The sequence below is a fragment of the Baudoinia panamericana genome, assembly GCF_000338955.1.
Source record: "Baudoinia panamericana UAMH 10762 unplaced genomic scaffold BAUCOscaffold_12, whole genome shotgun sequence".
NCBI lineage: Eukaryota > Fungi > Ascomycota > Dothideomycetes > Mycosphaerellales > Teratosphaeriaceae > Baudoinia > Baudoinia panamericana.
The window spans coordinates 422,254-436,204 of NW_006911268.1; the positions used below are offsets into that span (position 1 = coordinate 422,254).

General features: G+C 53.7%; 8 protein-coding genes across 8 annotated transcripts; 3 read left to right on the forward strand and 5 right to left on the reverse strand.

Annotated features, from left to right (window-relative positions):
- Positions 1–10: 10 nt before the first annotated feature.
- Positions 11–457, reverse strand: BAUCODRAFT_261101 (uncharacterized protein). Its single transcript, XM_007681896.1, has one exon. The coding sequence runs from the start codon at positions 330–332 to the stop codon at positions 60–62; it is 273 nt and encodes a 90-aa protein (XP_007680086.1). The 5' UTR covers positions 333–457; the 3' UTR covers positions 11–59.
- A 215-nt stretch (positions 458–672) lies between these two features.
- On the forward strand, positions 673–1,128 carry BAUCODRAFT_77582 (uncharacterized protein; the record flags this gene model as incomplete). The annotated part of the gene is made up of 1 exon (XM_007681792.1): positions 673–1,128. The coding sequence occupies one exon, from the start codon at positions 673–675 to the stop codon at positions 1,126–1,128; it is 456 nt and encodes a 151-aa protein (XP_007679982.1).
- A 182-nt stretch (positions 1,129–1,310) lies between these two features.
- BAUCODRAFT_261117 (uncharacterized protein) lies at positions 1,311–2,625 on the forward strand. The gene is made up of 3 exons (XM_007681897.1): positions 1,311–1,729; positions 1,785–2,266; positions 2,319–2,625. Exons 1-3 carry the CDS (start codon positions 1,493–1,495, stop codon positions 2,587–2,589), a joined length of 990 nt encoding a protein of 329 aa, XP_007680087.1. The 5' UTR covers positions 1,311–1,492; the 3' UTR covers positions 2,590–2,625.
- A 36-nt stretch (positions 2,626–2,661) lies between these two features.
- Positions 2,662–4,148, reverse strand: BAUCODRAFT_125722 (uncharacterized protein; the record flags this gene model as incomplete). The annotated part of the gene is made up of 3 exons (XM_007681898.1): positions 2,662–3,664; positions 3,725–3,840; positions 3,891–4,148. 3 exons carry the CDS (start codon positions 4,146–4,148, stop codon positions 2,662–2,664), a joined length of 1,377 nt encoding a protein of 458 aa, XP_007680088.1.
- A 512-nt stretch (positions 4,149–4,660) lies between these two features.
- Positions 4,661–5,532, reverse strand: BAUCODRAFT_261245 (uncharacterized protein). The gene is made up of 2 exons (XM_007681899.1): positions 4,925–5,532; positions 4,661–4,868 (listed from the first exon to the last, which is right to left on the reverse strand). Exons 1-2 carry the CDS (start codon positions 5,252–5,254, stop codon positions 4,758–4,760), a joined length of 441 nt encoding a protein of 146 aa, XP_007680089.1. The 5' UTR covers positions 5,255–5,532; the 3' UTR covers positions 4,661–4,757.
- Positions 5,533–5,588: 56 nt separating this feature from the next.
- Positions 5,589–6,942, reverse strand: BAUCODRAFT_261137 (uncharacterized protein). The gene is made up of 3 exons (XM_007681900.1): positions 6,263–6,942; positions 5,837–6,214; positions 5,589–5,701 (listed from the first exon to the last, which is right to left on the reverse strand). Exons 1-2 carry the CDS (start codon positions 6,829–6,831, stop codon positions 6,058–6,060), a joined length of 726 nt encoding a protein of 241 aa, XP_007680090.1. The 5' UTR covers positions 6,832–6,942; the 3' UTR covers positions 5,589–5,701; positions 5,837–6,057.
- A 111-nt stretch (positions 6,943–7,053) lies between these two features.
- Positions 7,054–10,913, reverse strand: BAUCODRAFT_27095 (uncharacterized protein; the record flags this gene model as incomplete). The annotated part of the gene is made up of 7 exons (XM_007681557.1): positions 7,054–9,662; positions 9,836–9,842; positions 9,927–10,131; positions 10,166–10,438; positions 10,493–10,692; positions 10,746–10,824; positions 10,882–10,913. The coding sequence occupies 7 exons, from the start codon at positions 10,911–10,913 to the stop codon at positions 7,054–7,056; spliced, it is 3,405 nt and encodes a 1,134-aa protein (XP_007679747.1).
- Positions 10,914–12,079: 1,166 nt separating this feature from the next.
- Positions 12,080–13,386, forward strand: BAUCODRAFT_27096 (uncharacterized protein; the record flags this gene model as incomplete). Its single annotated transcript, XM_007681558.1, has 4 exons — positions 12,080–12,365; positions 12,406–12,653; positions 12,703–12,989; positions 13,140–13,386. 4 exons carry the CDS (start codon positions 12,080–12,082, stop codon positions 13,384–13,386), a joined length of 1,068 nt encoding a protein of 355 aa, XP_007679748.1.
- Positions 13,387–13,951: the final 565 nt, after the last annotated feature.

A 13,951-nucleotide genomic window follows, 5' to 3' on the forward strand; every position in this document is an offset into this window, starting at 1 on the left:
ATGCGACGCTCTCGCGAAATGCTGTACTACCAGCACACTGTTACTTTATCATGAGCACTTCAGGCAATCGACGAAGAAATTGCACAGCCGAAACGGCACCGGAGCGTCGGGTTGCGGCTCATGAAACCTCGATACAATGCGCCGAGCATTCTGACGATGGCCAGCCAGATATCGACGTTACGACGGCGTACGCTGCATCCCCGGGGCAATGCAGGCAGCGGTTGAGCTAGAGCGCAGTCCGAAGAGGGTACGGAGGCATTGGTTAGACGTACCCAGCAGCTCTGGACCCCCACAATCGAGCTTCGCCGCGGGCAGGTCAGTTTATCACTCATACGTACGCTGGAGAAGCCTAACTAAGCGTGGACTAGGTTGCTATTGGCTAACGGGAGGATTGTCTCTCACATTACCGTCAAGGACACTACCTTGTCCCGACCATAGTACTTTATTGTACCGCTACCCTTTAGGCGGATCACGCCACCTTTACAGTTAGGCTGGTGATGTTGATAGCGCATGCGTACATGTAATTGCCAGTACAGGTAGGTTTTTCTGCCGGCTGTTTCTTTATCCGTAGCGTGCAGATTCATGATTCACACCTTCGAACAACATCTCGATTACAGTGTACCCATACTGCCTTCTTCGGCCACCTCAGCCTCGGAACAAGAGCTCATAACAATGTCTACCAAAGTTCTCCTGATTAACGGCCCAAATCTCAACTTGCTCGGGTTGCGTGAACCGCACATTTACGGTCATACGACGCTCAAGGATGTTGAAGAAGCGGCGCGCAAGCAGACCGAGAGCTACGGCTTGACACTTGAAGCATTCCAATCTAACAACGAGGGAGCCATTATTGACCGACTCCATGAGGCCCGCCGCAAGTGCAAGTTCATCGTCATTAACCCCGGAGGTCTGACACACACGAGCGTTGCTCTCCGGGACGCTTTGCTTGGCATCGAGGTACCCTTCATCGAGGTGCACGCCAGCAACATCCATGCACGAGAGCCATTCAGACATCACAGCTATCTGAGCGACAAGGCTGTTGGTGTGATATGTGGACTTGGCGTTTTCGGCTACACAGCTGCCTTCGACTTCGTTGCGCAGAAGCTGGGCATGACCGCAGTGTTGAAATAGACGGCATCACGACTGTCGCCATCTGTGTTATTGGTTCCACCCCGAACGTGCTAACATACTGTGGCGGGCAAAGGTATCAGGATGGGGAAGCGGCGATGAGAGAAACGAGGCGAGACAGACATAAGCCGAAGCGAAGCTCCGGCACTGACCAATGTGGGGTGCACCAGAGTTTTTGTGGATTCCTCCATCGCGGGGTGATTCCGACCAGTATGATGAACAACACAGATTCTGTTATTAATGAGCCTCTCAGTCTTGGCCACTGAGGGCGAGAGTAAGTGCGGAATCATATCACGGTCCAGAACGTATAGCGCTTTTTCCTCTCCCAGACTACCGCCCCTCACTCTCTTCACCCATCTTCACCATCATGGATCCATCTGATGTTGATGTGCCTCCACTGAAGAACCTAACAATCGATAACATAACAGAGAATGTTAAGCTCATCAACTCTCGCTGTCCGAATCCAAGACTCAAATACATTCTTGAAAGAGTGGTCCAACATCTGCATGACTTTGCAAGAGAGACACGACTAAGCCACGATGAGTGGATGACTGGGTTGCTGTTCCTAACATCAGTCGGCCAAATATGTACAGATGTTCGGCAGGTGAGTACCCGTACCTAGAGACAGGTATATGGTTGAATGCTGACAAGGAATGCAGGAGTTCATCTTACTATCGGATATACTTGGCCTCTCTCTCCTCGTTGACAGCATTGACCACCCGAAGCCACCACAAAGCACAGAAGGCACAGTCTTAGGACCGTTCCACTCCCATGAAGCACAAGTGGAACCGAACGGTGCTCAAATCGCCCATGACCCTGATGGAGAACCTTGTCTAGTCCTGTGTGATATCAAAGACACCCACGGGAAGCCGATCGAAGGCGTTAAGATCGACATATGGGAGACGGATAGCAAAGGCTTTTATGATGTGCAATACCCTGGCAGAGAGGGGCCGGATCAACGAGCTGTGATGCACAGCGACAAGGAGGGTGTCTTCTGGTTTAAGGCTATTGTGCCCGTACCGTACCCTATCCCGCATGATGGACCTGTTGGCAAGTTGCTGGTCCAACTGAAGAGGCACTGCTACCGACCAAGCCATATGCACTTCATGTTCGCTAAGGAAGGCTATGACCATCTCATAACGTAAGAGCACTCCGACGAGATTTGCAAGCTCGGCTGACTGACTGGCAATTAGTGCCTTGTATCTTCGCGGAGACCCCTACGAGACTTCCGACGCAGTCTTCGGCGTTAAGGACTCCTTGCTGATCGACTTAGGCACGGTGAACAAGGACCAAGCGTCGAAGTATGGTGTCAATGAAGGAGGCAAATTGATAACATACAACTTCGTGCTCGTCACGGAAGAAGAGTCGCGCAAGCTGCGTGAAAAGAACGCAATGGACGCCATGCACAAGCTGGGTCGCAGTATGAAGTTGTGGAACGGCTTGCCCATTCCGGATGCTGATTGATGTATATGTCTAGCGAGTTCGAAACCCAGCAATCCTGAGTGTTCAATGTGCTCTCGTTGCACAATAATCCCTTCACCAAGTCTGGGAAGCTTCGCTGGTATCCATCTGGACCGCCAAAGTGCTTATAACATCAGCGCTGAATGCAGGTTGACTGGCGAACGGATCCTCGTCGATCTCGAGGTAGGGAGTAACGAGCTCAGAAGCAGGCAATGACTGGGACAGCAACATCGGTGAAGGTTCGGTAGCATACGCTAGTGACCCATGGCCCATCCTTGCCGGATTCACCGTTGCCGCCCGAACGAGAGGTGAGCCGAAGCGCGTGAGATCTCCGCCTCGCCACCATGGTGGTGTGAATTCGCTTCGCACCGAGGTGTTCGACACTGAATGCAATGTAGTGTGAGCCTGCAGAATTCGCACCAGGTCAATAAATCTGTAGACGAACGCTCGGGCCCGCCTCCACTCGCGTGAGCCCATCTGGTAGATGGCTCTCGCTACATGCGCCACGTAGAAGCTCTTGCGACTGACATCTTTGGAGACGAAGAGACCATGAAGAAAGATGAAAAGCGCCAGATAGGGTGTCGCCCTCCAACTAGAGTCTTCTACCGCCTTGACCGAAGTGAACATTCCGTCCGCATGCACCATGCTATGTGAGTGACTCGAGGGATACCCGGACAGAGCATTGTACCACAGTATCATGCTTCGATGGAAAGCCCGCGCCAGATGTTGGTTGGTGCGCCGATGACCGTTGGGGTTCAAGTATTCTTGTCTGAACTTGTCAATGTTGCACCACCATGCCTGGGTCAACAGATCGTTTGGCAACACCTGCTCCACTGCTTCCGCGTCTGTTAGAATGGCATGGAACGCGACGGCTGCACTAGTGAGTAACTTCGAATATCCTTCAGATCGTGCAGTTTGCTCGTTGCTAAGAGTTTGGCGATACCTGTCCTGTTCCGCCAGGAGAATGGGGAGCAGACCAGAGAGACATTCCGCGCCAGGTCGAAATGCAGGTGCCGGATTTTCGTCATGACACACGATTGAAGGAGTATTGAACATGATAGCGTGCAATAAATCTATTCTATGAGGACGTGGTCAGCACGGTATCACTCCTGCTGTGACGGGCCACAGTTCGACTTACGTTTCGAGCATTATTGCGAGCCCGCTTTCTCTGGCAGCTTTGATAGCGCCCTTCAGTTTTAAGATGCTATTGAGGCCTTGAAGATGGGTTCGCGCGTCTTCGCTTCCCCGCGAGATCTGTGCCCTCGTCAGCAGCTAAAACGCGCTCATCAATAGGTCATGTTTACCTCGAATGATGTGAGCAAAGTCAGCGCACCGATCGTCTCTCCCGACACGGCGGTGTCTGGTGCGCAGACGCGGGCATTGATTTCGCGCAACACCCTTGCCTTGTACAGCTCATACTGCCCGCTGGGCCTGTTGGGCTGCACAGCATCAAGGTGGCCGACAGATGACAAACAGCAAGCCGCCAACAGCATGCTATTGGAAGACTTAGACCAGGCTTGTGTGAAGACGTTCTGTGCATGATCTCCGTCAAGCCCAGGCATCAGCCAGTGGCAGTCTATCAACGATGCCGTCAGCGCAGTCGTTGCACAACGCCAAACTCATCGTGGCGCACGCACAGCTCTTGCAGAAGCTGAACATTTGGTCGATCTGCGCTGGGGACTGAAAAGGATCTTCAAACTCCGATGCCCAACTGGCTGGACTTCTGGGTACCGAGTGCAATTGCCCTTCAACCATCTGTGGAGACGGATAGGAATAGTCGGAATGGGCGCGTTGAAGTCGTGAAGGCCCGAAGTATGGACTTTGCGCCAAGGGTGCAAACGAATAGTCCTCGAACGATGGCTGCATGGGCACATACTGGGCAGGAACGGAAAGCATCCCATCTGTGCCAACGTATGTTGCCTTAGACTTGTGAGCGGCGGTGCTGACTGCAGATTTGGCACGAGGTCTCGGTGCCGGACGGCTGGGCGTAACGGACACTGATCGGTCGCGCTGGTGCCATTCAAGAGTTGTTCCTTTCACGGCGGGGACGGAGCCCTTCGTAGGCTCCTTCTTGCTGACTGGCCGCAGTGGTCAGCATCAAACTCAAACAGCCTGCAAAGAGCACCACTAACGAGACTCTCGTTCTTCACGCTGGCGACGTCGGAAATCTCTCATAGCTTGAGATCGGACCTTTCGCCTAGTTTGCAGGTCCTTGCCCGCCTCGGCACCGGACAAATGGACGAATTCGAGCATCGTTGCGACGGTCCTGGCTGTGATGACTGCTTGCGGAAAACGCTCAGTTGAGCAGCAGGGGCGGGATTGGAGGCCTTGCGTGTACCTGACAGCTGAGCAGCCCCAGCGTCTGTCTCAAAATTGAATAGTGCGTATATAAGGCCTCCACTGCAGTGACAAGACAACTCTGCTTTCTTATAGCTGGGTGGCAGACCAGGAGCAGGCATGTATATAACCATGCCAACCCACGCATCCCGCTAACATTTCGCTTCAGGCACGGCATGGTTTCAGCACCGAGCATAAAGGCGGAGCAAATTGGCCGAGCTGAGGATGGAGATAGCATGGATGTAGACCACGGCACCCTAGATCGATCGAAGTCCGTGGAAGCCGTTTGCTGTATTGCAGCACGCCGTTGAGCGTTGGCTGAAAAGAGCATCGTGGAAGCAAGCGTAAAAGGCCATTCGTCCAATCACTGCGGTTCGCTTACGCTCGCTTGCTGACTGATGCACAGCGACAATCCTCCTCACCGAGTTTTAACGTCACTCAAGCTTCCAGCCCGCATCCACTGCCCGTGTTCTCAGCCTTACCAGACGCTTAAATAGCGCGTTCAGAGGCGTGCTGGCATCCGGGTTCCCTGGGATTGGTAGCGTCCCTGCACAGCCTATGTATGCTATGTGTTACCGTGCGTTGCTGACTGAAGACGACCAGACTTCTGGCGAGCAATATGAAAGATAAGCGAGAGTGCCGACGTATTCTAGATCAATCCATGGCTTCAGCTTCGCTTCGTCACCTGTGCCGGTGTTGGTCGCTCATGACGCGGCTGAAGCGCTGCCTACCCGAAGACGGTCATCGAGCTTAATCATGCCCTGCTTAATCTCGTGTACTGGAAAGGGTTAGCGCGTCTCTGGAGAGACGGTAACACAGAGCGGACATGGCCGACCATTCATAACCCGGCTTGACGGCAGAGCTTCGGCGAGGCCGGCTCCAAACGCATGGGTCCATGCATAGATATACATACATTGTGCGATGTTGGCTGGTGTGATGTACAATCAGCATGCCGGAATCGTCCACGGTCATCGCTTCGCCTATTGCGATGTAGCAACAGCGAAGCCGTGTCCGCTTTTGATCCATCCGTAGAGCCGCTCAACGATTAGGCGTCGAGCATCTACCACCGTCATGCGTCCATTTCCTGCTTCACTACAGGCTCCGTCTCCCATCATCCATGTACTGGGCTCCGTCTCAGAAGTCAATACTGCCGCCTTCCACCCAGGTCTTGCACTTGAAGAGCAGCGCATCATGCGCCTTGCCGGTTGGAGTATCACCTTCCCTGGGATGACCAGGCAGGTCCACGATGACCTTGTGGCCTTCCACAACCGATTGACAATAGGCTAGGTGTCTGCAAACCGTCAGCAAGGCTTGTCAGAAGTGAGGTTCGGCGCCGTACCGATAGCCAGGCGGGTACACCTTCAGCAGGTCGTCTTGGATGGCAGGCACCTTCCTAGGGTCCACCGGCAGAAGATGGTCTTTCTCGTACCAATGTCGGACATAGCGCGCTCGCCATTCGCCTTTCGGAATGTCTGTCACAGTATCGGTGCCCTTCTCCCAGAAAAAGCAGAAGCGGCAATCGGACTCGGCATCGACTTCGCTTTCCTCAACTTGAAAGCGCTGAGTGATGGTGGCTTTCATTTTGGTCACTGCTCGCGTCGCCTCCGGATTGATGTCCGTTGTCGCACCAAGACACCGATGCATGATAAAGGCACCATTGTCCATGCCGGCCTTGGAAGCTTTGATGAAGTCTTGAAAGTGGGTCTTGCCCGTCCAAGATGTGTAGATGTATGCATCTTGTGCGAAGATGGATTCTAGGTTCTCCCACTCGCAGTAGTCGCGATACATCGGCCAACCTTCTGCCAGTTCACGCAGCTTCCAGCGCTCAAGGGCGAGATCATTCGGACCGTTGTTGCGGATGGCATGCTCTGGGCGCCAGCCAGAAGGAAGCGAGTGCAGGTCCGGCATTGCTACTCACAAAATATTCCAAGAGGTGAGGCTCTATTATTGTTCGTTATAAGGGTCCAACAACTCTATCCACACCGTGAACTGTTAGCTGCAGAGACTCCGCATTTCGAAAGCCGGCAGTTCGTACGTCACAGCTAGCCGTGATCTGCGACCTCCATGGCACTTGTTTGATGTATAGAACTTCCCAGAACAGTGCCACTCTATCACCACGTATCTTTGGTATCAAGTGGCAGGCGGATTTGGATCCATGTTGACTGACGCGGCCAAGCTCTCCTGTTCCTGCCGGTAACGGTTGATCACCTGCTGTCTCATCAGTTTTTGGGGAGCCCTCCGACCAGTCAGAAACTCAAACTGTGAGAATGCTTGCTCCGGCAATACATCGAATCCATCCATAAAGATCCAGCCTCTACGCGCGAGAGCTCGCATCTGACGTACAATGGGCGTGACCATCGGATGGTAGGCAAGCTCAATCACTACGCCACCTGTAGGACTCCTCAGCCAAGCATCTGGCAGTGCAAAGTCGATTGGAGATCCGTCTGAAAGCTGAGTCGGTATGCTGGACACGATCATAGAAGGTTGGCGAAAGTTTTTGGGCCAAGTGCTTGTGAAGCTTTCGATTACCCTGACACGGCTATGCGGGGCGTCTTCAGGATCTAGGCCAGCCATGCTTTGTTCTTCCAGGAGCTGATTGTAATGATCAGCAAGCGCGTGTGCTCGACTCAATGTCCGGTTGCAGATGAAGATATTCCGCACGCCGCACGAGAGCATGGCGTAGATGCTGTTGCGAGCATGCCCACCGGCGCCGCACACCAAAGCTGTGGTCTGCGGTCGAACACTGTTCGCGTGGGAAAGACCTCGTCTGAGGCAGACACGAATGCCGATCCAGTCCGTGTTCTCTCCGTAAAGCGCCTTCACGGGTCCGCTTCGATTCATCTGCTGCAGCAAAGAAGCTTGGTCTGGAATCGAGCCATCTTCGTTAAGCTGCCGCACTGGTATGATTGTGTTGACAGCGCCGATCGCCTTCGCATGTGAGCTCAAGCCGTCCATTAAAGGGACTATGCCAGTCTTGTAGGGTTGCACTACAGCTGCGCCACCGAAGCGGTGCTCTTTTGACAGCTTTTCGAAATCGTCCAGAGTGGGCGACGAGTGCGTACCGTACTGATGCGTCATTCCGTAGGCCGCAAACGCAGCATTGAACATCGCCGGAGACAGGGAGAAGCTGACACTTGCGCCGTAGATCATGAAGTGCAACGGGCTGTAGAGGCCAGACGCAAAGAAGACAGTAAGCACGTCCCTGACCGTCAGCGTGTCGTCTTCTCGGCCAGTACGCTTGAAGCGGCTCGACGCTGGCTTGATTGGCGTCATGATCGGGTTGAAGCATCTCGATAGCCTTCCCTCCTTGTGGGTCAAATAGACCATGAGCTTTGTCTTCGTGCTGCTCAAGCTTGCCTTCTCCCTGAAAGTGTTTACCGCCCAGCAGTCCGTCACACTCCGAGCGGACATGGTAACCTTGGCAATATCAGCACCAAGCCCAGCAATACGGCTCTGAAACGCGGAAGCAGCTCGGTCGCTCCACCCGCCCTCTGGTAAGGGTTCAATTTGCGCGCTTACTATGACTTTCGTTTGCCCCTTACTGCTGATTAGAGAGCGGATCTTTTGGCCGTCGCACTCTACTGGTATAGTGCAATAGTCGGGCGCTAACCGGAAGGAGTAGTGCACAAGGGCAGTCACAGGGCTATGCAGCGGCCCGTTCATATCAATGACGGTCAGAACTATAGGCAGAATGGACGCTTGTCGAAGCCTTGCGAATGCTTCGGCTACCCTCAGTGCATCCAGTTCGGCCAGGCTGTGTCCTTTGCTGTAGCTCGATCCAACGAGCAGTTCCACGGCATCAGCGCCTACGACCACCTCGTCCAGATCGACGTCTTCATCCAGGACATCGCTGACAGTGACCTGCGAGCAGAGCGTGTATGCTCGCTCGTGCAGCGGAATCTGAGAGAGTGGGTACAATGTCCAATGCGATGCTGCGTGTTTATACTCTCCGATCACGCTCCTAAGGAAGCGAAGAAAGTCCCGTTCGGCGCTTTTCAATGTCAGGAACAGCCCGCTTGGCTTCACCTTGCTGTCACCGCCATATAGTTCAGGCGAGGCGTTAATATGAGAGAGATTGAAGTACTCGAAGTTCGCGCATGATCGTAATAGAGGTCCACTCGATTGAAGTAGTTGTTGCACGTGCTCAAAGCTCCAGACCTGTAGATAAGCCTGGATCCCAGCAACGTCCCTCGTGATATGAACAACGGGATGGTTCTTCGCATAGTCGCGTAGCAGAACAGCTCCGTGATCTTCGAGATCAAGGAAGCTGCATACGATTACAGCGCCTTGGTCGTACACCTTCAGCGTATGATTGAGCACTTCGCGGTGCCGTCTGCGGTATTCAGAGACACCGTGCAATTTCCGGAAAGCTTGTGGATTGGTCCCAGTAGCCTCTGCGAAGACTTTCTCGGTCTCCACAAGGCGGCGACCGTAGGCAGTAGCGGCAAGCACTCCAAGGGAACTTTTCCCGACGCCTCGCACGCCGATTAGGACGATGGACGCGTTTCCGCTAAAGTCCACATGACGTGGGAGTTGGGTCCAGTCCTGAGTTGATACATCGCAAACCTTCGTCGCATTGATTGCTTGATTGTTCTCAAGAAGTTGGCGTGAAGTCGGCGTTGTCTCGTGGGAGGAATGTGATGCAGGCGTCGACTTTCGTCCGTCGACGTCGCTAAAGTGGTCGAAGGAGCGCTTCAAACCGGCATGCACCGTCGTCATCTCGTTCGAGGCATGTCCCACTGGTCAGGTTGTGTAAGTCACTATGTATACCACCGGGTTTCGCATGTATCAACGCCTTGCGGTGAAAGGAGATGACCCAGACCTTCTGTCAGATAGTACCGGATGAAGTCTCTTCCGGACTACAACGACGACCCTCGTCTAGGAGCGAATAGGCACCCTGCACATTACTTACATACATACTAGGTAGAGTAGATGTAGTCTTACTGGAGAAAAAAAAAATGATGCTGCTAAGATGAATTCCTGTAACGTGATTAACGTGATACATGCTGTCGAAACACATTGCTCATTCGTTCCCTTGGCTGGCTACCGTCCTTCTCCGACTGGATGTTCCGAACAGCACTACCGTCAAACTCCTCACAATGCTTGACGCCTTCCGTATACACTAGCGCCGTCGAACTCCACACCGAGTACGTGCAAGACGCCCGCTGCGCCATCGCCGCTAATAGAGAAACATCATGCGCTTCCGACCTTGATCCTTCCCATTCACAGTATCACACAGCACCCTCCCTTGTCCCCTTTCCGGTCGCCACTTAGCAAGCTTTGCCGTGTAGCCGCCTCGAAGACATCGTCGACACCCTCGCCGGTTAGCGAAGAGCACTCAAGGTACTTCTTCGCGCCAATCCTTCTCCGCACGTCCTCGCCTTCTTCATACGTAAGGAACTTCTCGCTCTTTTTGCGCATTTCTTCCTGTGCCACCGGGTCGTCACGTAGATCCTTCTTCAAGCCGACAAGGATTATGGGGACGCCTGGACATCGTTCTAGGACTTCCGGGTGCCTACGCATTGGGTTAGCGGTGCACGCGACTTGTCAGAGTACCGGATGAGCTAACCATTTGGTTGTGATGTTGTGTAACGAGTCGGGACTCGACACGGAGAATGCGATGAGAATGACATGTGCTTGGCTGTATGCTAAGGGCCGTAGGCGCTCGTAATCTTCTTGACCTGCTGTATCCCACAGCGCAAGCTGTACTGACTTGCCGTCCACTCGGCAATCCGTGACGTAGTTCTCGAAGACTGTTGGTACATATCGCTGTCCTACAGATTAGTGCAGTATCCCATCATTGCAGGAAGGCTGCCACATACTGTAGGAAAGTAGCCTAATGTGAAGACTGAAAGCAAGCTGGTCTTGCCGCAGGCACCGTCGCCGATGATGACCAGCTTTCTGTACGATTCGATCAGCCCGCGCCTTGAGCCAGTTCGTGATATCGCGGTATCCTACCTTCTTATCACTTGCTGGTCTTGTTGAGCCATTTGGTAGACTCAAGCCAGCAGGCTGTATTCTGAAGAGGTTGTTGTCGGACTCGATGAGGCGCTCACGCAATCGCGTCCGTCTTCCTCAGTGTACGACTAGATGCGGCCTTGTAGCCACAACCGGAGTTGGAAGCACACTGGCAGAATGGACGATGTAGAGACGTTGCTGGCCTAGTGGTCTCCGGGAGTGTGTCGCTGATTGCTGAGGACGTTTTCGGCTTTAGGAACGTTGCCAAAGGAGGGTACTTGGTCAACAGGTGCAGTAGTACGAACACTCCAATGCCGTGTCGTGTTGTTTCAAGTCGTGGAGCAGGCTACCGGAAGAAACGGCCGACCCGGAAGCTTCTCCTTCGTTGCCGCTGCGTGCGAAAGGCTCGACGCCACTACCGTCCGGAAGACGGAGCTAAGCGTCCATGCTGCTGCTTTCAATCATTGATTTCCACACCTAAGTTACCATTACAACCTACAGTGAACCATCACTACGGTTTATTACGACCTCCAGAGTCAGCGAGCTCACGTCTAAGGACGGCTGAGCAGAGAATGCCAGTTCACCGCGGGCGAAGGTGTGCCGGGTGTAGACAGAGTATGGACAGTATGTACTGAAGATACAACCCCAGTGCGATCTCTGCAGTAAACCCATACTACTGACTTGGGTCGACATAGCAAGCGTCCTTTCGTTGGCCATGTGGCTGTCAGTAAGGTCACCTGATGCACGCGCCAGATGTTCTCTGTCTACCTAGGCAATATACCATCAGTGAATCTAAGTGAGCCGAAGTGAAGTACACTTCCTTTCTTTTCACATGCTGAACAACCTCATGTGGTGTACTGTCACTGGATTCCTCATTGCACTGCACCAGGTCTTCTCGCAAGCATCATTCCGTTCCTGTTATACTTTTTGGTGGCGCAGTCTTCAGTCACCGCCATAACCACCAACTTTCACCAGTTTTGAGACATTTCTCGAAGGTCAAACCGTAATACTTGCTCAATCGAAAGTTCTTCATCATTACTTACCAGCGACGACCATCCATAAACGATCTCATGGGTGACGACATTGAGTATTCCATAAAGCAAAGACGCAAGAGCAAAGTCGGAGCGCCACCTTCTCCAATACGGCTCCAGCGGCTCCACCAGCTTGTGGTATCAAGCGCAGGTCTGATGGCACGATAATGGCCCCCCGGGCATCAACCAGGTTTCAGAAGTTTACGCTGTCGACATCCACGCCTAGGGCTACTAACGCGGACAATGTCCGCTATGCAGAACCTTCCGGCTCCCTCGAACCGCTCACAATGGGCTCAGCCCCCGTGCGGCAGTTGCTCGTCAATCAAGCTCGGGCTAGTCCCCATTACCAGAACACGTTCCCTGAGCCGACTCTCCCGGCCCTCTATTTCCACAGCTTCGACCCGAAGAACGAGCTCAAGACCTTGGTGTTTGGCAACTCCCACAAGGCCCCGTGTACGGCGATGACCGGATGTACTACAAATGTACTGAGCAGCAGTACCAGGCGGACAGGGCACGCTTTTCCGAGAAGTCCAAACCAGAGCGCCTGCGACCGAGTCAAGGTCCGTGGCACTTGCAATGGCGCAGCAGAGCCAACCCTGGCGGAACTTGTGGCAACCCGTTATGACCTCTGACAGCGGCACATACGTGGCTGCCTCGACGAGAGTCTTGAGTTACATCGTCGGCCGGCGGGATGAAGTCGAAAAGGGCCAAGCGGAGTTGTTGGTCAACCAATCTCCTCAAGTACGAACAGTGTCCCGTCGAGCGTGCGTATATTGCTAGGCACAGGTAGCCATCAGCTCGTGCACACCAGCCGGTCGAACGCGACATGCGGGATCGACTTTGCTTGCGACAAGAACGGCATACAGCACGGCAAAGGCAGGGGTCCGAGAGGAAGCCGGCCGTATGGGGCTTGAGTCTGCTCGGCCGCGCCCTGATGGCAGTGCATCACCGTATACGCAAGCGTCTGTCAGATGATCCTCACTACTTGCATAGTACCGACCACGCGCCTACGACCCACGTCCTTACCATCGCGCAACCAGAGTTCGCTTTCAAGTGGGGCGCATTCGACGTGGCTCGGTGTGTTAACTGCCTCAGTCAGCACGCTCAGTTTCATTGTGATCTGTCTGCAAAGACGTCTGCCGACGGGCCCACGGCTCCTTAGATCGAACGTAAAGGCGACGATCGGGGCAGAGACCGTGAGTGTACCCTTAACACCGTGCCGCACAGGACTTTGTTGACCTCGCGTGCAGCGTCTCCTACCCGTCGGCGAGCTCGGGAATACACCCTCGCGGAAACTCGGACCATTCGCAATCTGCAACAGCTCCTACGTGCAACCATGGGAGCTGGGTTCGAGGGCGAACCATATCAGATGGAAAATGAATATGCAGACCTTTTATGCCGATACAGAGTGCTCGGCCTGCTGCCATTTCATCCAGTGTTAGCGGCCGATTTTGGCTCCATAAGAGTTCTCTGAGCACGTTTCGGAAGCAGGCGGTGCGGTCAACAGGCCTGGCCTGCGACATGCAGTACTGAGAGCGCAGGACTCCTTGTACGTGGGCAGTGACGACAGCTTGCGTGACAGGGTACACATGCAACAGCGAGGCTCGTCACTGGCTGAGCCAACGACACACAGTCAGGAAACTGGATTAGCTCGCTCAAAGGAGGTCGTGGATGGAGTGTAACTAAATATGCCCTATGGTGTGCATAGAGTCGTATTTAGCTATCGGCTGCACTCGGCGCAAGCCAGGGAGCTCCGGCGGTATTCCCTTGCGATAAGACTGTGCCTTGAATGTGTCTGCGATTCGTCTTTGCCTTGCTATCCGCCGATGCGACATCAAAACGCATTGTGTCGAAGCTCAAATACATGCACTGTCTGGTTGTATGTCCTCTTCCGATATAGATTAGGGTTAGTGTTAGATCAGCCGGAATGAACGGTCCGAATACGCACCAAGGCCGGCCATGTTCGTGATGCCGCTGCGCGACCTACAATCACCGTTTGCAACAATTCTCTAACAACGAATGAGCCGCGCAGAAGTTGG